The 23,419-nt window shown below is 42.1% G+C and overlaps 1 protein-coding gene across 2 annotated transcripts in view; it reads right to left on the bottom strand.

Moving 5' to 3' along the window:
- LOC106613924 (neuroligin-1) overlaps positions 1-23,419 on the bottom strand; it is a 287,560-nt gene that overhangs the window by 201,027 nt on the left and 63,114 nt on the right. Inside the window, exons 3-4 of one of the 2 annotated variants that reach the window (XM_014216730.3) lie at positions 11,830-11,889; positions 8,468-8,620 (exon numbers count right to left, since the gene is read on the bottom strand). In XM_014216730.3, the coding sequence (XP_014072205.1) occupies positions 8,468-8,620; positions 11,830-11,889 (213 nt within the window). The remainder of the gene's footprint in view (positions 1-8,467; positions 8,621-11,829; positions 11,890-23,419) is intronic. The other variant, XM_014216732.3, reaches the window with a different exon arrangement.

Here is a 23,419-nt window from a genome sequence, read left to right as displayed (position 1 = left end):
TTATCTTGGTCATGAACAGGTTAGGTAATGTATAAGATTCATAAAACTGACAGAACCAGAGGGAATATGACTTTACCTGCACTCACGAGATTAAAAACAAACTGTGAGATGCCACCATTGGTCAAACCTCCCCTGAGCATCTTCTCAGATAAGTGTCCATTTCACAAGCAGGGGGAGAGCATCATGGCATGATTACGACACGGTAAATGTCAGATATTCTTCATCCCCACTTATTATCTGATGTAAGAGAGGGCCGAATGGAAAATGCTGACCCGCATCAGCAGCAGCCCTCTCACTCGCCTCTAAAAATATGACACAAGTTACAGCACCCAGCCAACCAATCAGCATCCTGGGCCATGGCAGCTGGGGCAGACAGACGCTTTTCCTCGAGCCAAGAGTTGACAGGAGAGTGGGGTTTATTCAAGCAAGGCAGAATAAAAGAATAGCTTTGCTATAACAAAGAGAAAGACACCTCTGGGCTGTGTTAAATTACTGCAGGAGATATGAATAATTCAACTGCAAAATACACTGGATCAAATGTTGAGGAGGGATTACAGCTAGGGAGGATGGTTAGTGCCTATAAAAAAAATGACACTGGCACAGAGATAGGTTTGCTTTCCCACTTTCCTTCTACATGTGTACATGTGAACAGGGTGCCCTCTTGAGCTACAAGGTTCTCCCGCTTTGATCCTCCAATACGCCTCGTTTCCAAGTTGTTAAACATATCCATCTGTTTTCCCGGAGCCCAGACAGCAGCCCCGCACCGTGCTGCCCTGCTCCCCGCACCGTGCTGCCCTGCTCCTCGCACTCTGCCCAGCAAGCACCTTGATCATCCACACTGGTTGGATTCAACAGAAATCCCCAGGAGCAAGGCAAGCTTATCCCTCATGCTGTGGTAAAGATAGATGTGTCAGTCCGCATCGATCCATCTGTTGTTGCCCTCCTGCACGTCAGCTTCTCACAGTATCTCCTATCTGCAAGCAAAATAAATGCCACGGCTGGACCGGATGAGGGTGGTCAGCTTGACAGAAACCCCCGCGGCCATCGGCCAAATAACTTCAGGGACTTTGGCCGTAAATTGTGGCAGCTGCACATGAGATGGAGTCACAATGCAATTTCCCCAGGAGTCGAGACACAGTAAATAAAGGTGGTAGGGGGGCAGTACAGTTAGCTGGGAGCCTTCAGTCAGATAACCTCCCAGTGAAATCAGACCAATACAAACATCAGGCCCGGTGAGATCCACAGAGGATTACAACAGTGGAGTGACAAAGAGGAACAAAGCCACACTCATCCCTGTGTGTCATCACCGTGTACGAGGAAACACCACATCCTGAGTGGTTTCTTGGTTCTGACTACATCATCCTGAGGCAGACCTTGTGCCAAACTATGTACTTATATTAGGAGAGCATGGTTCTAAGAGGGTCCGGCTAGTGAGCCTGTGGGGCGAGGGGGGGTGGTGGGTGTCGAGGACAGAAAGACCAGCCACTAAGCATGCTTACATGAACATCTGCTGCGCTCTACCAGCCACCACTAATATCCACTGTGTCACCAGAACACTGAGGCCACAGCCCCCACAGCCCTGCTGGTGGCACATGCCCGTGTCCTTCAGCCACAGCCTCTCTTTCCCTCTACCAAAGCGTCAAGTCACCTGGGAACAATTAGCAGACCACAACTGACTATTGGGATTACCTTACATGACCATTTCAGATGTGTGTGTAGGTTACTTATCTAGCAGGTTAGCGTTTTTTGTCATGAATCTTGTTCTGGAGACAGCTCTGCAGAGTTGTCTCTAGCTGTCACAGCCACAAAGTCATAAGATCAGATTTTAAACCGAACGCTAACCACACTGCTAACCCTAAGGTCAAACCCTAACCTTAAATTAAGACCAAAAATCACATTTTTGTTTTCATTAACTTTTACAATATAGCCAATTTTGACTTTGCAGCTGTCCTATCTAGGGGGGAAATGTCTCAGTTCTGTCTCCAGGACATGCCTCATGACAATAAACATCAATCTGCACTTGTACATGTTATACAATCAGTGGAGGCTCCTCAGAGGAGGAAGGGGAGGACCATCCTCCTCAGTGAATTTCATTTTCTTTTTTAAAGGTAAAATATTAAAAAAGTTATCCTTTTTAGATAAAACTATACTAAATATAATCATGTCACCAAATAATTGATTAAAACGCACTATTTTGAAAAGAAGGTCTAGGGTAGCACCATGGTGTAGGGTAGCACCATGGTGTAGCCGGAGGACACCTAGCTTCCATACTCCTCTGGATACATTGACCTCAATACAAGACCTAGGAGGCTAATGGTTCTCACCCCCTTCCATAGACTTACACAGTAATTATGACAACTTCCGGGGGACGTTCTCCAACCTATCAAAGCTCTTGCAGCATGAAGTGACATGTTGTCCACCCAATCAAAGGATCAGAGAAGTAATCTAGTACTAAAAGCATAAGCTTGGTGAGTAAGAGAGAGAAAGAGAGAGAAAGACAATCGTTGAACAGTTTTGAACAAATTCATTTATTCCAAAATGAAGGAGAAGCAAGAGAGAAATTTATATAGAGAGAAATTGTCATTTGTTTCTCACTTTCAGTTTCACTTACTTAGCTAGAAAATACAGCTACATAGTTTAGCCAACTGAAACACCCTGCCCAAACAGAGGGATGCTATGTTAGCTAGCTGGCTATGATTATCCAACACAACACTGGAACTCTTCCAAGTCAAGGTAAGCTTTTATTAATTTATTGCCACCGGGCCTGACAGTGTAACTGCTTACTGACTGTACACTGTAACATTACTGCATGATTGTAGTGGGTTAACTAACTCGTTAGTTCTAAACTCAGCAAAAAAAGAAATGTCCCTTTGTCAGGACCCTGTCTTTCAAAGATAATTCATAAAATTCCAAATAACTTCACAGATCTTCATTGTAAAGGGTTTAAACACTGTTTCCCATGCTTGTTCAATGAACCATAAATAATTAATGAACATGCACCTGTGGAACGGTCGTTAAGACACTAACAGCTTACAGACGGTAGGCAATTAAGGTCACAGTTATGAAAACTTAGGACACTAAAGAGGCCTTTCTACTGACTCTGAAAAACACCAAAAGAAAGATGCCCAGGTTCCCTGCTCATCTGCGTGAACGTGCCTTAGGCATGCTGCAAGGAGGCATAAGGACTGCAGATGTGGCCAGGGCAATACATTGCAATGTCCGTACTGTGAGACAGCGCTACAGGGAGACAGGACGGACAGCTGATCGTCCTCGCAGTGGCAGTGTAACAACACCTGCACAGGATCGGTACATCCGAACATCACACATGCGGGACAGGTACAGGATGGCAACAACAACTGCCCGAGTTACACCAGGAACGCACAATCCCTCCATCAGTGCTCAGACTGTCCGCAATAGGCTGAGAGAGGCTGGACTGAGGGCTTGTAGGCCTGTTGTAAGGTAGGTCTTCTCCAGACATCACTGGCAACAACGTCGCCTATGGGCACAAACCCACCATCGCTGGACCAGACAGGACTGGCAGAAAGTGCTCTTCACTGATGAGTCGTGGTTTTGTCTCACCAGGGGTGATGGTCAGATTCACGTTTATCGTCAAAGGAATGAGCGTTACACCTAGGCCTGTACTCTGGAGCAAGATCGATTTGGAGGTGGAGGGTCCGTCATGGTCTGGGGCGGTGTGTCAAAGCATCATCGGACTGAGCTTGTTGTCATTGCTGGCAATCTCAATGCTGTGCGTTACAGGGAAGATATCCTCCTCCCTCATGTGGTACCCTTCCTGCAGGCTCATCCTGACATGACCCTCCAGCATGACAATGCCACCAGCCATACTGCTCGTTCTGTGCGTGATTTCCTGCAAGACAGGAATGTCAGTGTTCTGCCATGGCCAGCAAAGAGCCCGGATCTCAGTCCCATTGAGCACATCTGGGACCTGTTGGATCTGAGGGTGAGGGCTAGGGCCATTCCCCCCAGAAATGTCCGGGAACTTGCAGGTGCCTTGGTGGAAGAGTGGGGTAACATCTCACAGCAAGAACTGGCAAATCTGGTGCAGTCCATGAGTAGGAGATGTAGCTGGGGGCCACACCAGATACTGACTGTTACTTTTGATTTTGACCCCCACTTTGTCCAGGGACACATCATTCAATTTCTGTTAGTCACATGTCTTGTTCATACAAATATTTACACATGTTAATTTTGATGAAAATAAACGCAGTTGACAGTGAGAGGACGTTTCTTTTTTTGCAGAGTTTATTAGCTATGTTGACTAGGATGTTACTTTAGCTAATATGGTGATAACAATGTAGGCTGTGTGTAGCGGTTTGTCTTGGAAAGGTTTTTCCACCTAGTCATATACTGTACAACTGATGTATTTTGCATTGAAGTCCACAAGCGATTGGAAGAGGTGAGAGGAAGAGAGCACATAGATGTGAGAAGGATTATGACATGGCTGTGTGTTTACACGTGATCAGCGGTGTATTCATTCCACCGATACTGTTGAAAAATGTTTCACAAACGGAAAACGGGGATAAACATACTTTAATTTGTCCAATAGAAACTCTTGTTTGCAACTGTTGGACTAATGATTACATTCTATATAAGCTAGATGCCGGCAAGAGTGTGCAAGGCGGTATTGAATGTCACTGCCTGGCCATGGTTCACTGTCTGTCATCACAAATTTGTCACTCAACCTGTGTGCACCTACGTTATAAACTTTAATTCATAGGCTAGTGTCATGACTGTCCTGTGAGGATCCAAATTGGTCAGATCAGCTTGGCAATGGATGATTTCAACCAGACCCTCTCTCACCCACAGGAAAGCATAACAACTATATGTACGAAGTTTCCATGCTTGACGTTGTGCATGAAATATGAAAGATTATGAAAGTGTTTTTGGTAAGAGCGGGATATGAAACTATAAGAGGAAATTGTTTCTATAACTTTGTACAAGCAAGTAGTCACCGCCCCTTTGAGTGAGGTCAGAGAGCGTGTCAGCCTCACGAACCACCCCTTTTGAAGAACTGTATGGAAATGATGGGTTAAAAATTACCATGTCAAACCAGAGAGGAGTTGAGCTGCAGCTCGCATCCAAAGTAGTTCGAACTGTGAAATCTCAACAAGAGGTAGAGACAATAACGTCACCTCCCAGACATTCACTGGTACGGCTGATTAGCTGTCCTAAGTACAGCATCTAGAAAAGCTAATTTAAGTGGGACCATTCTACTACTCTTCAAACCATCCTATTCTACTACTCTCATCACCAATGGGTACCGTCGACACGGCTGGCTAGCCTATCTTCCAAGGAGCATCTTCCAAAGTGAACAACAGTAGAAGATTGGGGGGGGGGGGGCCCTTTGGGACAATCAGAGCCATACAAGCGTGCTGCGGAAAGGCCTAACACCCTTCCTAAGAAGGCCTGGTTCCGACAGATAAATGGCGAACGAAAGCATTCACACGTAAATAAATGCTTGATTTCTTACTCCAAACGAGCGGCGGTTTGTGTGCAAAGTATATGATTACTGTGAGAGTAGTTCCTAAAATGTACCAACGATAAGTGTCTCTTTCTCTCTCCATCTCCTTTGTAACAAGCCGCCATATTGTGTCAGTCGCTAGGGACCTGTTTCTAATGTATTAAGTATGTATGTTTATCCTGTGTTATCATTTAGTTAGCTAGTAAATAAATATTTAAAGCAATTTGTGACATACTGAATCATAAGTAAGGCTGGGGTTTTTGCAGATGCAAGGAGGTTACGACTGTTCAGAATGATATGATAAGAGGATGATTCATGTGTTGACTGTCACCCATTATGCTGTAATAGAAATAAGGCAATGCTCATGAAAACAAATCGTCCTCCCTCATCTTAAACAGCACTAACTGCCACTGTACAATAGTATATAATATCCACTCAAGATCTAAGACACTGTATACATGTAGCATTTGTAGAGAGAGAGGGCAATCCTGAAGAACCGCTAAACGCATATTAATAAACACACTCAAATGAAGCATCTCCCAAGACGCATTGCTCATAGAAATGGGGTCAGACACTTTCCATGTCCCTCTTAAAGATCCTTAGGCAAGCCCAGGGTTACCAGTCAGAGACTGAGGCCAGCAGCTAACATGTTAGTCGGGCCAATGGGCAGGCCAGCCGTGAAGCAACAGAAAGGAAAGAGACGCAGACTAATGAAACAAATTATCTGCGGTATTTGTTTCAGGGAGAATAAATAAATAAGCATGAAAAACAATAATCCTCAACACTGGGCCACATGCAATGATTAAATAAAAAACTGCAGAACCAATTATTTCAGCAAGAACAAAAGGCAGCGGTTGTTGAAAGGGTAAACAATGGGAAGAACATGGCTGGCTGCATCTGCTCCCGGAGCCCTGCCTGGTCGCTGACATGTTGCGTGCTGCAGGCCTAGCATAGGAGGAGCAGTGGAACCTGGGCTGTTTACCTGGCTAATGCCCAGACAGCAGTGATAGATCACTTTCCTCTGTTGCTCTACCTACTGTTGGGAGATCAACAGATGCTTTCAAGGCCAGCTGGGTTCTGATACAGGGAGTCATTAAGGACAATAAAAGCCATCCTGATTTAGACATGTTATTAACTCCTTTATTAGCCTTGGCTTTAACTACTAAAAGGTCATATTTGTGAGCTTCTACAATCCTGGAATTCAAAGGATTGTAAACGATGGATTGGACCAGAGAATGTGTTGAGGCCATAAGGTTCATGCCAACACTACAGTGCACAGGGCTGTGTTTTAAATAGGTCTTATGTGAGTTGAAGCGCGGCCAGACTGTGGTTTTATACAGGAGTCCATGATGAGTATGATTCGGCCCATAAATTCAGAGCAATTCTGATAATGATGCGCTGACAGCAGAGTTCCATTATTCTATTAAGGCGTCCTACAAAAACCTGACACATCTCCACACACACACACGGAGGCAGTCCGAGAAACGGCCCCTGGCCAAAATCATCCCGTGCTACACCCAAACCGATAAATAAAGCTCACGTCAGCCACTCTGCATATTTCGGGCTCCTTATGACTCTGCATGCCTTCCCTGACAAAGAAAAACAAATCATCAGGTGCCAAAAAAAAGACCAGGAACCCAAAAGGTGCAATAATGTTGGCTGGATCATTAGTGGGAGAGAAAAGCACCACTAGCATTCTCTCTCCCAGTCTTTCTCTCTCTCGCTCTCTTTCTCCCGTTCTCTCTCGTCTTCTTTTCTGCTCTCCTCTAATTGTCAGGTTAATTAGGAGGAGTAGCAGCGTTGGTTAAATAGCCTTTCCTCGTCTCACACACACACACACACACACACACACACACACACACACACACACACACACACACACACACACACACACACACACGAGATGAAGGGGCACGATGACAGGGCCCCTCTGTTACTTCCTATTGCACATTCACACACAGTCCTCACTACAAAAGGGCCACAGAGGCCAAGGCACTTCTGGGCCTTGTTAGACAAGCCCTTGATTGGCTGGTCAGATGAGCAGAGCGCAGGCTTGTCACACATCACACAGCATCTGCTTGCTCCTGTAACGTTACTCTGCTCTCATCTCATTCAGCAGAGCTGAGTGGTTTGATCCGCTTACCCCACCGCCACAGGGGTAAATACAAACACTGAGGAAAATGTCAACAAGACTCTTTGTGATGCTAAAAAGATACATCTGATTAAATATGCTCCCATTTTTCCTGTAGTGCCAAACCACAGCTTCTTAGCTTGACAGGGGAACCAGCATTAGTGAAAACACAGCCACACCACTTACCTGATCATCACCAAAACTGGTGCTTTTAAATCTTCACATGAACACTATAAACATGAAACCAGTCCAGAGGAATCAGGCCTAATGTTTTAAAATTCCAATCATTATCATTGCTAGTTTAAATTCAGGAGGCATTCAAGTTGTTGCCAAATTGTTCACAATAAAAACATCTGACATATCACGTTTTCTAATATTCATAATTTGTACAAATAAAGACTTGTTATGGAGAGAAATCAATTTGGAAATAGTCGTTTTATGGGGACAAATGCTGGGGCTCATGCTGGGGGCTGGTCATAAAGTATTCATGGTTATAATTATCCCCCATATTTACTATCATCTTAATTCTTGTGCCTCCAAGCTCGGTTTCCTTTGACACATATTACTGCTGGTGTGAGTGAAAGGAGGATATTGCCACAGAGTTGTGTGCATTAAAGCCTTGATGCTTTTCAGGAGGGGTAAATCACCATATGAAGCGAGAATAAGGATATTCATGAAAACAAATGACAGCATAATCTCATTGAGGGTGAAACCATAGCACCTCCGTTTCACTCTGTTTCACACTGTCCCCCCAAGGCAAAGAAAAAGCATTGATGGGCGCCTACTGTCCAGTATGTATATAGGTAGCTAGTGTTGGGGGATTAGTGATAAGGACAAAAGCTGGAAAACCTTACCTAATACTCCAAGCCGGTAGTTCACTGTGATGACGATAACATTGCCGTAACTTGCCAAGATGCTGCCGTCAAACATATTCCCAGTGCCCTCCATGTAGGATCCCCCATGGATAAATACCATCACTGGCTTGGGGCTACCGCTTTCACGGATGTCTGCAAGGGGAAGGAAATGATTAAAGGACAAATTAAAATGACAGCTGGAGATGCAATCTAAATTGTGGACGCTTTGGTTTTCTCATAATTTCGGACACATTGACTTTGCTTTGAGACAATTTCTGCTTTGCACGTGAGACCGTTCATTTCATATGTGACAAGTATGACATGTTCCTGGTGATTGACAATTCCATATTAATCTTGTTTTTGTTTCAGGAAATTTTATGGGCTCTTATTTTTGGGGGGCCAATAAACTGTCAGCATTAAAGAAGTGTAGAGATTAAAACTGACATTTCAATTTAAGCGGCACAGGTAGCTTGTTTTATCAGTAACGTAGAATCTAATAAACAAGATTGAACCTAAATGTTTTAATGATTAACATTCTTCAAGAAAAGTTTTTAATTCAATTTCAGACATCCAACGTTTCCCTTTAACAAAGTGTTACGCTTACTGAACTTTGCATAATGACATCAACTCAATTGATGCTGTCTTTGAGGGAGGGCATCTAGTTTGGCCGCTGGGTTTGAATTAAATGGGGGATAGGGAGGATACAAAAAAATAGGCTTCTGATTACTTTTATATTCCACAAAGGAGACGGGCGTTTCATCTTGGGTGCAAAATATCCACATTCATGTTCAATATCTTATCGATGTTTGGTGTTAGGGGACACTTGCAGGAGGTCTCAGAGCTAAGGAAAGTAATTAAATAGTAAAGAAAGTAGAATGGCATCTTCCAAAATGTCTTTATGGCAAAACATGAGGCTGTATTTGCAAAATCCAAGCCCATCTCTGTTCTTTTAGTTGATTTTCTTCCTCCCACTCTGTCTTTCTCTTTCCTTTGCTCTCTTTCTTACATTTCCAGTGAAAGCGGGCTCCTACAGAGGAGTAGAGAGGGAAGAAAATGCCAGGGCACCTCTAATCCTCACGTCTTCAGTAGGATTCTATAATATTGATTAGGACTGAGCAGCTGCTGAGTGTGTGTGTGTGTGGTGTGTGTGTGTGTGTGTGTGTGTGTGGTGGTGTGTGTGTGTGTGTGTGGAAAAAGCACAAGTTAGTGGTGAAAGAAAGAGAGAACAAGAGAGGGGGGAGAGAAATAGGGAAAGAGTGGGAGATACTGTAAAGAGAGAGATCAAATCTAAATTATTTTCAGAAATTGCGCATCAGAATCCTAACATCTTCCATTCACTTTGATTAATTAATTGAATGACAGAAGAGCAGCTGGATTCACAAAAGTGTGTAAACTAGCGCAGCATTGAGACAGGAGAGTAATACCTGATCTCTCCATATAGTTACAAACATAACAGCAAGGTAAATGATTAAATATGTAAAATAAAACTAGGAATGAAGACTAACTGGAAAGATTGCATGTCTGTCTGTCTATGTCAATGCATGCGTTCATGTGAAAGATTCATACAGTGCATGTGTTGCCCCCCTCTGGCTCTTGTGCGGGTGCCAGCAGCAGATTAAAGTGACACACATCTGGTCACAGAGGGTTATGGCTGTAGTGTCTGTCAGGATGTCCATTACATCATTCATGTCATTCGCAGTCCTTTATGCAGTTTGTTCTTGTGTTCACTTCATCTTTGTGAGTGGCAAAAAAGCAAGTGCACATTCTAAATCCTTTGGAGGGATTCCAGGCTTCTCTGACAGAGGTCAAACCATTTTAAACCTCCATAAATGAGGAATAGAAGCCAGGGAATTGTGTGTGCTGGCTTTTGAGAATAGATGGCAATTCAGCCATTTGTTCTAAACTGGGCCTACTAATCATAGGGTTCGGTCATGCATCCTACGTGGACACCATGGCATGCTAGGCTAATCCTAGCTGGAGGTAAGGTACAGAGGTAAGTGAGGACAGGTGCATTCCTATACAGGCGCTCACATCACAGAAGACTTGCTGTAAAAGCACTGCACTGGATCTCCATCCAATGCCAAATCTGGATGGCCTTGCTAACAAGCTACAATATAAAGAGAATGTCCCTGTCACAATCCTCCTGAGGACAACATTTTCCATCCATTACAAATCCACAGGTGGAGTGGCACCTACAGAGAACTGCACATCTTACATTCCATGACATTGAGGTTCCATGGCAGTGTGTTGTTGTTGTTGTTGTTTGATTACATATCTCTGTTGTGGCTAGAGGTTAAATGTCAAAAGAGCACCGCCAGTGAGATATCAAGCTGATCGGTCCTTGGGCCATTTCATTCACACATCTCAATGCGTTGGGTTTAACAGCATATTGTCTTCTGTCTTAGAGAGGATTATTAGTCTGGCCTGGATTCTTTATCAAGTGAATACTCGAGAGGCTGGCTGGGATTTCACTGTATATTTGTGTCTCTAATCTTTTGATGTGTGTACTCAGGAAATCGCAAGTTGCTGCAGATCAAAGATAGCTGCCGCATTCCTAGTTTAGTTTTCTGTAATTGGTGCTTATTTCACCAGATTATACAGGAGATGTGCATTATTAAGACTGTGTTCTGTCATTAAGTAGGAAGTTAACTTTCTCACTTCCTTTTTGAATAACTTAATTTGGGGTTATTTGAGTACTTTCTTCAGTCTGTTACCTTTCAGTGAGAAGCCCATTTTAGATTTGTCGATTTAAACGTTTGGCCTTGATTCCTAGGTTTACATAACTGTGCCATAATGTACTTGAATTTGCGTAAAATAGTGATGAAGAGGCCTCGTTAGGAAGGGATTTTGTGATCAATATGTTACAGGTCTTTGCCCATAACGATCCAGGAACATCCATACATGTTGCATAGGAAACTTACAGTTTTTTTATAACACAAAGGTGACTTATGTGTTAGGATTGATCAGGGTATCCAATTCCCCAGGGTTGGAATAGTATACTTTATTTTGGAAAAGGAAAAGTGTTGTGAAAAATCATGCAAAAGGTGTTACGATTTCATTGAAGGGTTAATAGTTACTCTCTTTTAGATGGGATGCAACATGTATTTATTTTTTTACAAAATGTTAAAAGAATTCAAGCAAAAACCTATGTTAGATTATTAACAATTAAGTACTCTGGAATGATGGGCGACATTAAACATACTCTTAAAACATCAAGCAAAAAAGACAAAACACATCCAGCAAAAATTACGGAGAAAAAAAATCTTCACGTTCAAAAAAAGGACAAGAAATGTAAAAAAAAAACAAAGAGGAAAAATTGGAGGGTTCCTTGTCATGCAAATCAGTTTGGCATCAAAAAATACCTTCATCCTCCGCCCCGTCATTATCACCTAAATCATCATTGTGTTTCTTTGTAAGGGGACCTAGGATCAAGAATGGAGAAGATGGAGGAAACAGATAGTACAAGAACACACAAACCTTAAAAACGCTCAAAAGAGAAAGAAATCTTAAGTGATTTTCCCTGTGAAAAATTTTACTGAAAGAGAAAGAATGTAAACAATATCATACACATTTGTGGAGCTTGGTAGCTATGAGATAGTAAGACTTTTGTTACAAAGTACTGTAACAAAACAAGAAGGATCTTCAAAATAGGACCCTTTCTTTCAAAAAGATTCAAGAATGTAAGATAAGTCGTTCCCAGTAAAACAGATTGGGTGTTTTCAGAACACAGCTTTACCTCATGTCATTCTCACCCCTCTTTCCCAATTTCAAGTAAATAGACAAAAGCATAATTGTTATGGATGTTTGTGAGGGTGTCTTGTAACATTATGTTCCAATAAGTAGCCCACGTCTGTGAATGTTAATGTGCTAAAAGAGAATACTCCAGATTGAATCGTTAGTGGACTCATACTATGCAAATATGTAAAATAGAACCTAAATGAAGTAATTTCATTGCAGGATCACAGAGTGCCAAAATGCAAATGGAAAAAGTTAATGTATTAAGTGGCTCCAAACACACAGAGGTTAATTGCTTAATTCTCCCTCATTGGCAAAATAATAAAACAGGAAATAGGTCAGACTGCAGCAGAATAAACCAAGACACGATTAATTTAGTGAGTAACAGCACAAAGACCACAGCAATGGACTGTACTATAAACACGACACAGATGGACAAACAGATAGACAGGCATACAGAAAGACAGACGGGGGCACAGAAAGACACACAGGCACACAGAAAGACAGACAGGCACACAGAAAGACAGACGGGGGGCACAGAAAGACAGACGGGGGGCACAGAAAGACAGACGGGGGGCACAGAAAGACAGACACGCACACAGAAAGACAGACAGGCACACAGAAAGACAGACGGGGGGCACAGAAAGACAGACAGGCACACACAGACACACAATGTTGACAAAGCGCTAGTCTAGACACATGCGAGCTAGATCAAGCATGAGTAAGCAGAGAGCAGCACATGAAAGAGTGAGATACACAGTATGACCAATGAAAGAAGCCTTCACACACATCACTCAAACTCATCCTGCTTATGATCATGCTCCTTCATGACAATACAGTACAGGAGAACCAAAACAGGGAAGCAATGAGAGGCAGGGATGGGAGGGGGAAATGGAAATGCTCTGTTTTCTGTTCATTCTATTAAAATAGTCCAGTCATTTATTTTCTTCATGTCTTGTAGCCAGAACGCTAGAGCAGTATGCAATGGCATGACACCTCTATAATTTGTAGCAACATTCTGGAGAAGAAAACAGAGGTCATTCAACACTGGAGAGAACATTTGGCGTAAACATCCCGTTTCACCCTGCAGCCTTGCTGAGATTGATTTTGTGAGATACATGACAAAAAATGAAAACAGCTAGAGTAAAGTACACTGTAGCCTACCTTATCGGAACACATCATTAAACCATCACATTCTCATAGGCTAAGGTAAGGGTTATAAAGCAACTGAACGGAGATGCTGGAGCAAGGTACTGCAGTGCCCTGTGACATGACTGTGCATGGCTGTCCCCTAACTTGAGGGGATGGTTGGATCATATCAGTCAGGACGTCAACATGACAGCATGCTGTCAGCATCACGTCACTCCTAAACTCCAAGTGACTGAGGGCCAGGCCCTGCACACTGACTTTTCAACCCCTCTGACCCCCTTGGAGTACTGCGAGCCTCAACGCTTGTGTGTCGCACCTGGCTCCACTGCACTGATTAGGGAGACTCTCTGTTGTTCTGCCTTTCCCAGTATTTATTTTCTCTTTCTCCCTCTACCTCGGTTTACCTTTCTCTCCCTCTCTTTACTCTGCCTCTCTGCCTGTCTAACTGCCAAACTGTTTGCCTGTGCCGTTGTCTCTGTATCCCCCCCCCCCCCCCACACACACTGTCTGTCTCACCAGTAATGCTGTCTCCCAGTCAGATGATAAATTGATTTATTACTGCAGCCTAGCTCTTACACACCCCTTCCAAATGAATTTACATATCCCTCGTTGTGCCGATATTGATTTGTGTTCATCTCTGACTGATAAAGTGCAACTTCACGCTTGAGTACTCTGTAATGCAGAAAAAGAGGTGGGCTGGTGAGGCGTGCATCAGGCGGCCGACTCCAGGGCTCCTGGCCCTTAACACTTTAATGCACTATGAACCCTGAGGCTCCAACCAGATTAGGTCATTAATGCTTTGAACTCAATTGATCTCACATTGTGCACATGGGCATCCATACGACACATTCGTCAAGGATCTTAGGCCTATCCAAATGGAAACAAACCAACTCAGTCAATCATTGATTTGACCATAAAAACAACGGGCTCTCTAACATACAAAAGCCAATGAATCTGGCGATTAAGTACTGACCTTCGATAGTACTGGCTATAAAACATATTCTTGCATGAACAAATATTTCACATCCTTTGATAAATGACTGAATGTCTATGGTGAAATATAGCCTACATGGTGAAATATTTCATACAATGCAGTTTGTGCCATAACATTTTGATCAAGAGCAGAATACACAAGAACTTACCTTTCAAATCAAGTCCAACAGCACAACTCATTCCCAGGGGCTGAGTGAGTCATGAGCCTGGTGCCCATGGGACACATGTAGTGCAGTGTGCATGGCTATACAGCCAATTACATGGCTCACAGCTCTGTGGATCTCTTTGATAAATGACTCAGGACCAGGTGGTACTCAGGAACAGGACACCACTGAATACATCCACCCATGTATTGTGCACTTGATGCAATGCCATCCTACTCTATTCAAATGTTAGAGGCACATAACAGAGAGAGGCTGGCTCTTTGACTGACTGACTCACACTCTCAAAGCAGTAACAATAACACAGATGCAAAACAAATGCTCACAGGTGTGGCTGGGGAGGATTTGACTGCATTAACGTTCTAAAACAATATAGTAACCTCAACCTGCACTCATCATTAAAGGGGCAATCAGCAGTTGGTGCATACATTTTACTTAGAAATTATTGATATGGACCCATTGATTCTTGAAGAATATAACTTATAAATGCCCCATGAGCTTAGTTCAACTATCGAACCCCATCAGAACCCAAAATATAAGCTTGTTTTACGCCAATGTTTGTAAACAAAGTAAATGTAAACACTGTATTGCCTCAAACCATGGTTAAAACTATCATTTTGATATCTGGATGGTCAGTCCTTGCATCCACACTCTACAAATTAGGGGTTCGATAAGGGTTTTTCTAAGATCCTCAAAGTACTTCGAAGAACCTTAAGGTTCCAAGCACTGAAAATTGCCCACAATAGGTTCATTGAGGAACCTCGTTAGTTGGTGAGGGTTCTTGCAGGAACCTAACTGCCCAACTGAAACGTTTGGATTTGAATTTCAAAGGACAGCAGGTGCAGGAACTTAACTGAAAAATGTAAAGGTCTCAGTTTAAAGGGAAGGTTTGTCCCTTGTATGATGTAAATTTATATTGTTTTATGGTGATACCACCTATCTTTTCATATTTGTGCAAATCTTTCTAAAACAGAAAATGGACAAAATTCAATGGATATCAAATCAACAAAGAGGTAAGAATATGTAGGCTATAAGAATATGTTGACAGCAAGATGTATTGGGTGCAGACGACTGAACGGCTCACTTTTGCATCCTTTTCTGCAAGTATACAAAGACGAGGAGGCATACACAAAGGTATGTCAATTGGTATGTTATGCAGATCACATTTATCATCCTCCTCCCTTACCTCTTCAATGAATATCCCATGGGCCTCTACATTATGGACAAGGTATGTGCATGAAAACCATTATCAAAACAGTTCATTCACATTTTCCACAAAAACCAAGGTATGAATACTGTCGTGCATGTTTTGTTAATCATCTGTATAATTAAAAAAATGTGGATTCACAGACTTCATCTCTGATGAATTTAACAGGAAACCTGTTCGATCACCATGCACTGCAAAATCATTCTGGATATGGATACGGAAAACATCAATACATTAACATCAACACGCCAGAGGATAAACCCATTGAACTTGGGGCTCTGCTGGGAGTTTACCTCATCTTTAGATTGTTTTTATTCTGCTGTGCCACTAAAATAACAATAAACACTGAAAACTAAAATATGGTGTTATTGTTGTTATTGTTATGTATATTTTTATTATTAATAATAATAATAATAATAATAATAATAATAGGGGAGGGGGGCAGTTCATCAAATGAACCCCAAAAGGTTATTCAAAAGGTATTTCAAGGATCCTTTAAATGGTTATTCGAAGAACTTATAGGGGTTCCCCCACAGTTTCAACTTGAAGAACCCCTAAAGGATACTCCAGGAACCTTTTGTTTTTAGCGTGCATACAGTACCCATTTACTTTTTCCAGATTTTGTTATGTTACAGCCTTATTCTAAAATGGATTAAATAAATACAAATCCTCAGCAATCTACACACAATACCCCATAATGACAAAGCCAAAACAGGTTTTTAGAAATACATCATTTACATAAGTATTCAGCCTTTGCTATCAGACTCGAAATTGAGCTCAGGTGCATCCTGTTTCCATTGATCATCCTTGAGATGTTTCTACAACTTGATTGGAGTCCACCTGTGGTAAATTCAATTGATTGGACATGATTTGGAAAGGCACACACCTGTCTATATAAGGTCCCACAGTTGACAGTGCATGTCAGATCAAAAACCAAGCCATGAGGTCGAAGGAATTGTCCAATGGTCCCTCAGACAGAGCTCTAGAGTTCCTCTGTGGAGATGGGAGAAACTTCCAGAAGGACAACCATCTCTGCAGCACTCCACCAATCAGGCCTTTATGGTAGAGTGGCCAGACAGAAGCCACTTCTCAGTAAAAGGCACATGACAGCCCGCTTGGATTTTGCCAAAGGGTACCTAAAGACTCTCAAACCATGAGAAACAAGATTCTCTGGTCTGATGAAACCAAGATTTAACTGGATGTTTTTCAGCGGCAGGGACTGGGAGACTAGTCAGGATTGATGCAAAGATGAACAGAGCAAAGTAAAGAGAGATCCTTGATGAAAACCTGCTCCAGAGGGCTCAGGACCTCAGACTGGGGCGAAGGTTCACCTTCCAACAGGACAACAACCTTAAGCACACAGCCAAGATATCGCAGGAGTGGCTTTGGGACAAGTCTCTGAATGTCCTTGAGTGGCCCAGCCAGAGCCCGGATGTGAACCTGATCGAACATCTCTGGAGTAATCTGAAAATAGGTGTGCAGCAATGCTCCCCATTCAACCTGACAGAGCTTGAGAGGATCTGCAGAGAAGAATGTGGAAACCCCCCCCCCCCCCCCCCAATACAGGTGTGCCAAGCTTTTAGCATCATGCCCAAGAAGACTCAAGGTTGTAATCGCTGCCAAAGGTGCTTCAACAAAGTACTGAGTAAAGGGTCTGAATACTTATGTAAATGTGATATTTCAGTTTTTTATTTGTAATAAATTAGCACACATTTCTAAAAACCTGTTTTTGCTTTATCATTATGGGGTACTGTGTGCAGATCGATGCAGATGTTTATATACATTTTAGAATAAGGCTGTAACCTAACCAAATGTGGAAAAGGTCATGGGGTCTGAATACTTTCCTATACTCTGTCTATGAATTTGAGAGTGGTTATATTTCTCGAGCACCATCCCTCAGCTTTTTAGCGAAAAACATTGTTATTGTTTAACTGCTGATTGCCGCTTTAAGCCAGCTATGCATGCAGCTCTCGAGGCTCTGTAGATGCAAACTATACAGATTGGAAGGGTATAGAAGACCACGTGACTACTATGTGCTTTGCAGAACACACATAGTGTACAACAGATGACCCTCTCAGCTGCCTGCCTGGCTGCCTGCCTGCCTATGACAAGGCTTCTCACACGTCTAGGCTAACATGTCGAGCCCAAGGCAACTAACCATGCCATATGGAACTAAAAGCCTCGGCAACCGCCCTGATTTTCCTTCAGTTCCAACCCAGCAGCCTGTCTGTCCTACTGTCTAACTACGCACCCTACTACTGGTCACACCTGACAGAGAGAGAGAGAGCATTCTCTACCCTCATAGAAGGGAGACATACTGTACTAAAATGTGTGACGGCTAAAGCACAAGATGAGGGGGAGAGGCTAGGATGAAGCTTTCGTTGACAGGACCGATTACCACAGAATTGAACAAGACGCATTTAGAGCACACTCCCATGGGAGTTAAGGCTTATTTTCCAACCCGCACTTTCATATACAGTACAGCTTGTAACATATGAGAACTATGTCAATTGTGTCATACAGGACTCAACCCTGTTGCACTCAGCTATTTAACTGGTATTGCACATCATCCCCATCTTTTCTGTTTGCTCTCTTCCATGCAGATGCTAGTGAGAGAATCCAAGTAGGATACTGTATCGGCACAGTGACACCTGACATCAAACATTTCTTTCTTCAAAAATAATTTGTAACCATTCCAGCATGAATATTTCATGACGCTACTTGAATGTGCTTCAGTGTAGAGGACTGATTTCTTCATCCCGCCCGCACCCGCAGCTTCTCATACTGCACCCACAGATTTTCTGTCCAACTCCAACTGCAAGAACTGGTCCCAACCGCAGGCACATGTGATGCAGCTCACTTGCCAGCCATGGTCTCAGCAATTTTGTGCGCTATCGGCGATATCAGAATGCGCAAAAATAACCTAAGAAATAGCCTGGGTTAAATTGAGATTTTCAAGTGGCCCATTATTACTAGGCTATATGACAATATACTTGACGGATTTGGAAGAAAAGCAGAGTTGGGGAGACTTGCACTTTTTCAAGCTATTTTTATAACCTACCTTTTAGGAGTGCGACGATTTTCAGGCATTTCCTTGGAAAGATAACTGCCAGTGATTCTCCAACCATGCATAGGCAGCCTACTCTATTTCAATGAGACCACATATACAGTATTCACATTTTTCATTATTCTATACGTAAATCCGAGACACTCCATTTAGTATGATATGTTACATTTCGTATGGTATGTATTCATTTGTGGATGTCCATCATCCATTTCTTATCAAATGTTATGTATTACAATGTGTATGATATGTTAGGAATTGCCATTAGTCCAATATCTTACATTTGCAAAATGTATGATATGTTACGAATTCCAATTTATTTTGGCTAACGTTAGCTAGGTGACTAGGTGGTTACCGTTAGCAAGCTGGCTAATGTTAGCTGGAATGGGGTTTAGGGTTAAGGTTAGGAGTTAGGTTAAAGGTTAAAGGTTAAAGGTGAGTGTTAGGGGAAGGGTTAGCTAAAAAGGTTAAGGTTAGAGTTAGGGGGAGGGTTATCTAACATGCTAAGTAGTAAAAAAAGTTGCTAATTAGCTCAAATGCTAAAGTTTTCGGTAATGAGATTGGACACGCAACCTTTGGGTTGCTAGTCATTTGCATTATACTTCTGTCGTATGTAAAAACACAATGTAACATATCATAATAATTTCAGTGTCACGTATTTCCTATATTATGTCTAGTCTATGAGACCAGGCTGATCTCACACACCCAACTAGAATAGGAAAGGTAGGCTACTGAAGGTGAAGCAGTGACAAAGATTAATAATGTGACAAAGATGTGCTTTTACAAAGCAGAAAGATGATGTTTTCAAATAATCTGTGAGACAAAAAATATATTTTCATCCCAAAATAATCTGTTTGACCACCCGCAACGTGAAAAATACTGACCGTGCCGTAATGATCTCTGCCCTCTACTTCAGTGTTTTCTCCCCTAATGAATCAATACACATACCTATACTTTTATATACCTATATATTCTGATATATTTGACATGTACTGCACACTGGTCCCAACCGTAATACTGTGTAACATCAGTCACAAATGGTAACAACTGGAGATTCATAAATATTTGATTTCCGTAACATGGCTGACATTCTAGCAACTGATGACAAGGGTCTCTGGACCCAGCGAAAAAGGGTCTGATGCTTGGTTTCAAATATCAGTAGTAAATGCCAGCAAAAATGTATTTTCTTGGAATCGCCCCTGGGGAGAGCAGAGAGGACCTGGGGACCCAAATGTCACAGCGCCTTTGGATTGTAAAGGTGCTGCTGCTCATTAGAGCCAGCCACTGACAGGATTTAAAGGCAGGTAACGTCAATGTGTGTGTGTGTGTGCATGCAGGGGGGATTTCATTAGGAGCTGTCAGAATGAGAACAGGGACATAGGAAATGACACACCTCGTAATAAGCACCCTTCCTGTTGAGGGGAAGTTGCCAGGGGAGAGGGTCAGTAACATCGCTCCCTGCGAGGAGCACATAGCAAGATCAGTGTTTCCAATATATAAAGTATGTAGAAAAGATAATGAACTTATATATGTTTTAATAAGATCATCTTTGAGAACTGACAATCACAGTCAGGGATAATCTAAAATCATGGAGCCCCCATTCATTTTGTTATAATGCTTGAGTTACTCAGATAGCATAAGAACAAGGTATAAGCCATGTGGAAAAGTGTATCACTGCATGAAATTAGCTTTAAAACTGCAAATTGTCTCTCAGACCTATGGCAAAATGTGTAGAATTGAAGGGAATTAGCTTAAAAAATGTTTTAAAATTCGCTGGGGACAAGAGGACGAACTTTAAAATGCGCCATTGGTCACACCCACTTTGCCACTGCTGCTGCTGAAAAAAAATCCTAGGGGAAACACTGAAAATAAATAATCTAACAGGAGTATGTGCTGTAGCAGCTCTGTTATTGGCCAGCCGAGTGTGGGCATAATCATTCAGGCCTTGACCATTTGATCATGAAGAGTGGCATCTCCATTCGATATAAAGTTAAGTAAGCACAAGGAGAGGATAGATTTGAGTGTGACCAATTTCCCAGCAGAGCAAAATATTGATCCAATTAAAAGTGCAGATACAGATAGTGCTAATTGTACTGGAATCACAAGATGTAGTATTGGCAATGCATGAGATTTTTGATCAATGCTTCACATGTTCCTATAATCATTGATTAGTATGCCCCACTGCGCATAAATTATGTTCTTTCTTGTCCATTTCTATGTTCGCTCATTACACATACACACCTATTTTTTATATGGAAGCAAGTCAGACCAAGTCGTTTAGGGTGAAATTCTATGCATCCATTCACTATAAAGTACTCTTAATTTTTATCCTAAATTGCTTGAAGTGTCCTGACTCAACATCTTGTAAAGTTTTAAAATAATATACAGTACCAGTCAAACATTTGGACACTTATTCAAGAGTTTTTCTTTATTATTACTATTTTCTACATTGTAGAATAATAGTGAAGATACCAAAACCATGAAATAACAAATATGGAATCAAGTAGTAACCAAAAAAGTGTTAAACAAATCAAAATATATTTTAGATTTTAGATTCTTCAAAGTAGCCACCCTTTGCCTTGGTGACAGCTTTGCACACTCTTGGCATTATCTTAACCAGATTCACCTGGAATGTTTTTCCAACAGTCTTGGAGTTCCCACATATGCTGAGCACTTGTTGGCTGCTTTTCCTTCTCATCCCAAACTATCGCAATTAGGTTGAGGTCGGGTGATTGTGGAGGCCAGGTCATCTAATGCAGCGCTCCATCACTCTCCTTCTTGGTCAAATAGCACTTGCACAGCCTGGAGGTGTGTTGGGTCATTGTCCTGTTGAAAAACAAATGAGAGTCCCACTAAACTCAAACCAGATGGGATGGTGTATTGCTGCAGAATGCTGTGGTAGCCATGCTGGTTAAGTGTGCCTTGAATTCTAAATAAATCACTGACAGTGTCACCAGCAAAGCACCCCCACACCATCACACCTCCTCCTCCATGCTTCACGGTGGGAACCACTTACTCTGCGTCTCACAAAGACACGGCGGATGGATCCAAAAATCTCACATTTGGACTCATTTGACCAAAGAACAGATTTCTAATGTCTAATGTCAATTGCTTGTGTCTGTTGGCCCAAGGACATCTCTTCTTCTTATTGGTGTCCTTTAGTAGTGTTTTCTTTGCAACAAGCGAACAATCGAACCATGAAGCCCTGACTCACACAGTCTCCTCTGAACAGTTGATGTTGAGATGTGTCTGTTACTTGAACTCTGTGAAGCATTTATTTGGGCTGCAATTTCTGAGGCTGGTAACTCTAATGAACTTATCCTCTGCAGCAGAGGTAACTCTGGGTCTTCTTTTCCTGTGGTGATCCTCATGTGAGCCAGTTTCATCATAGCGCTTGAGGGTTTTTGCGACTGCACTTGAAGAAACGTTCAAAGTTCTTGAAATGTTCCATATTTAATGACCTTCATGTCTTAAAGTAATGATGGACTGTTGTTTCTCTTTGCTTATTCGAGCTGTTCTTGCCATAATATGGACTTGGTCTTTTACCAAATAGGGCTGTATTCTGTATACCACCCCGACCTTGTCACAACACAACTGATTGGCTCAAACGCATTAAGAAGGAAAGAAATTGGACAAATTAACTTTTAACAAGGCTTGCCTGTTAATTGAAATGCATTCCAGGGGACTACCTCATGAAGCTGGTTGAGAGAATGCCAAGAGTGTGCAAAGCTGTCATGAAGGCAAAGGGTGGCTACTTTGAAGAATCTCAAATATATTTTGATTTGTTTAACACTTTTTTGGTTAGTAGGTGATTCCATATGTGTTATTTCATAGTTTTGATGTCTTCATGTTATTCTACAATGTAGAAAATAGTATAAAATAAAGAAAGACCCTTGAATGTGTCCAAACTTTTGACTGGTACTGTATGTATATATTATTTTTTACAAATTGTATCTGTATGCATCTGTTTGTCTCACTTTGATACATCAAAAGGACTTGACAAAATCAAGTGTGGAGATGGCTGTGGTTGAGTTAGATGTCGCCCTGAGGTTGAGCATGTGAAATCTACCATAGATAACGACCAAACAAGGAATCAGCCAGACACTGAGCTAAACAACCTTATGAGGAGCTGCCACACACGTAAAACAACCCTCATGAGTCAAATAATTTATTAAACATAAATATTACTTTCTGGATGATCTGCTTATGTATTCATTTTGTATCCGTCGTTGCCAGGGATGCAGCCTGATCAAATTGGTTTGGTTCCTTTGCTCTCAACTGGGCCTTTTATGTCGCAGCTAAATGGAGATTCTGAGACCGTTCTCTCCTTCTCTCTCTTGCTATCGTTCTGTCCGTCAGTCTCTCCCCCTCTGTCTTTCTGTTTAGGTCTGTCTGTGTCTGTTTATCTGTCTTGGTTTCTTTCACTTTCTCATTACAGTTTAAGTCTCTGTGGATGCTCAGAGTCATTCAGGAGGGTCTTCAAACAACTCCTATCTATCTACATCCTGACACCTGTAGACTACCCCACTCACTAGCCGCACCCCATGGCCCTGATTAAAGGCCAAACCCAACCTGCAGCTGAACAATGCACCTGCTCCTAAACAACATGTTATGATGTTATACTAGCTGGATGCTCGGTCTCT

The sequence above is a fragment of the Salmo salar genome, chromosome 10 (assembly GCF_965601325.2).
Source record: "Salmo salar chromosome 10, fSalSal1, whole genome shotgun sequence".
Lineage (NCBI taxonomy): Eukaryota > Metazoa > Chordata > Actinopteri > Salmoniformes > Salmonidae > Salmo > Salmo salar.
This window is presented reverse-complemented; position numbering and strand designations above follow the sequence as displayed.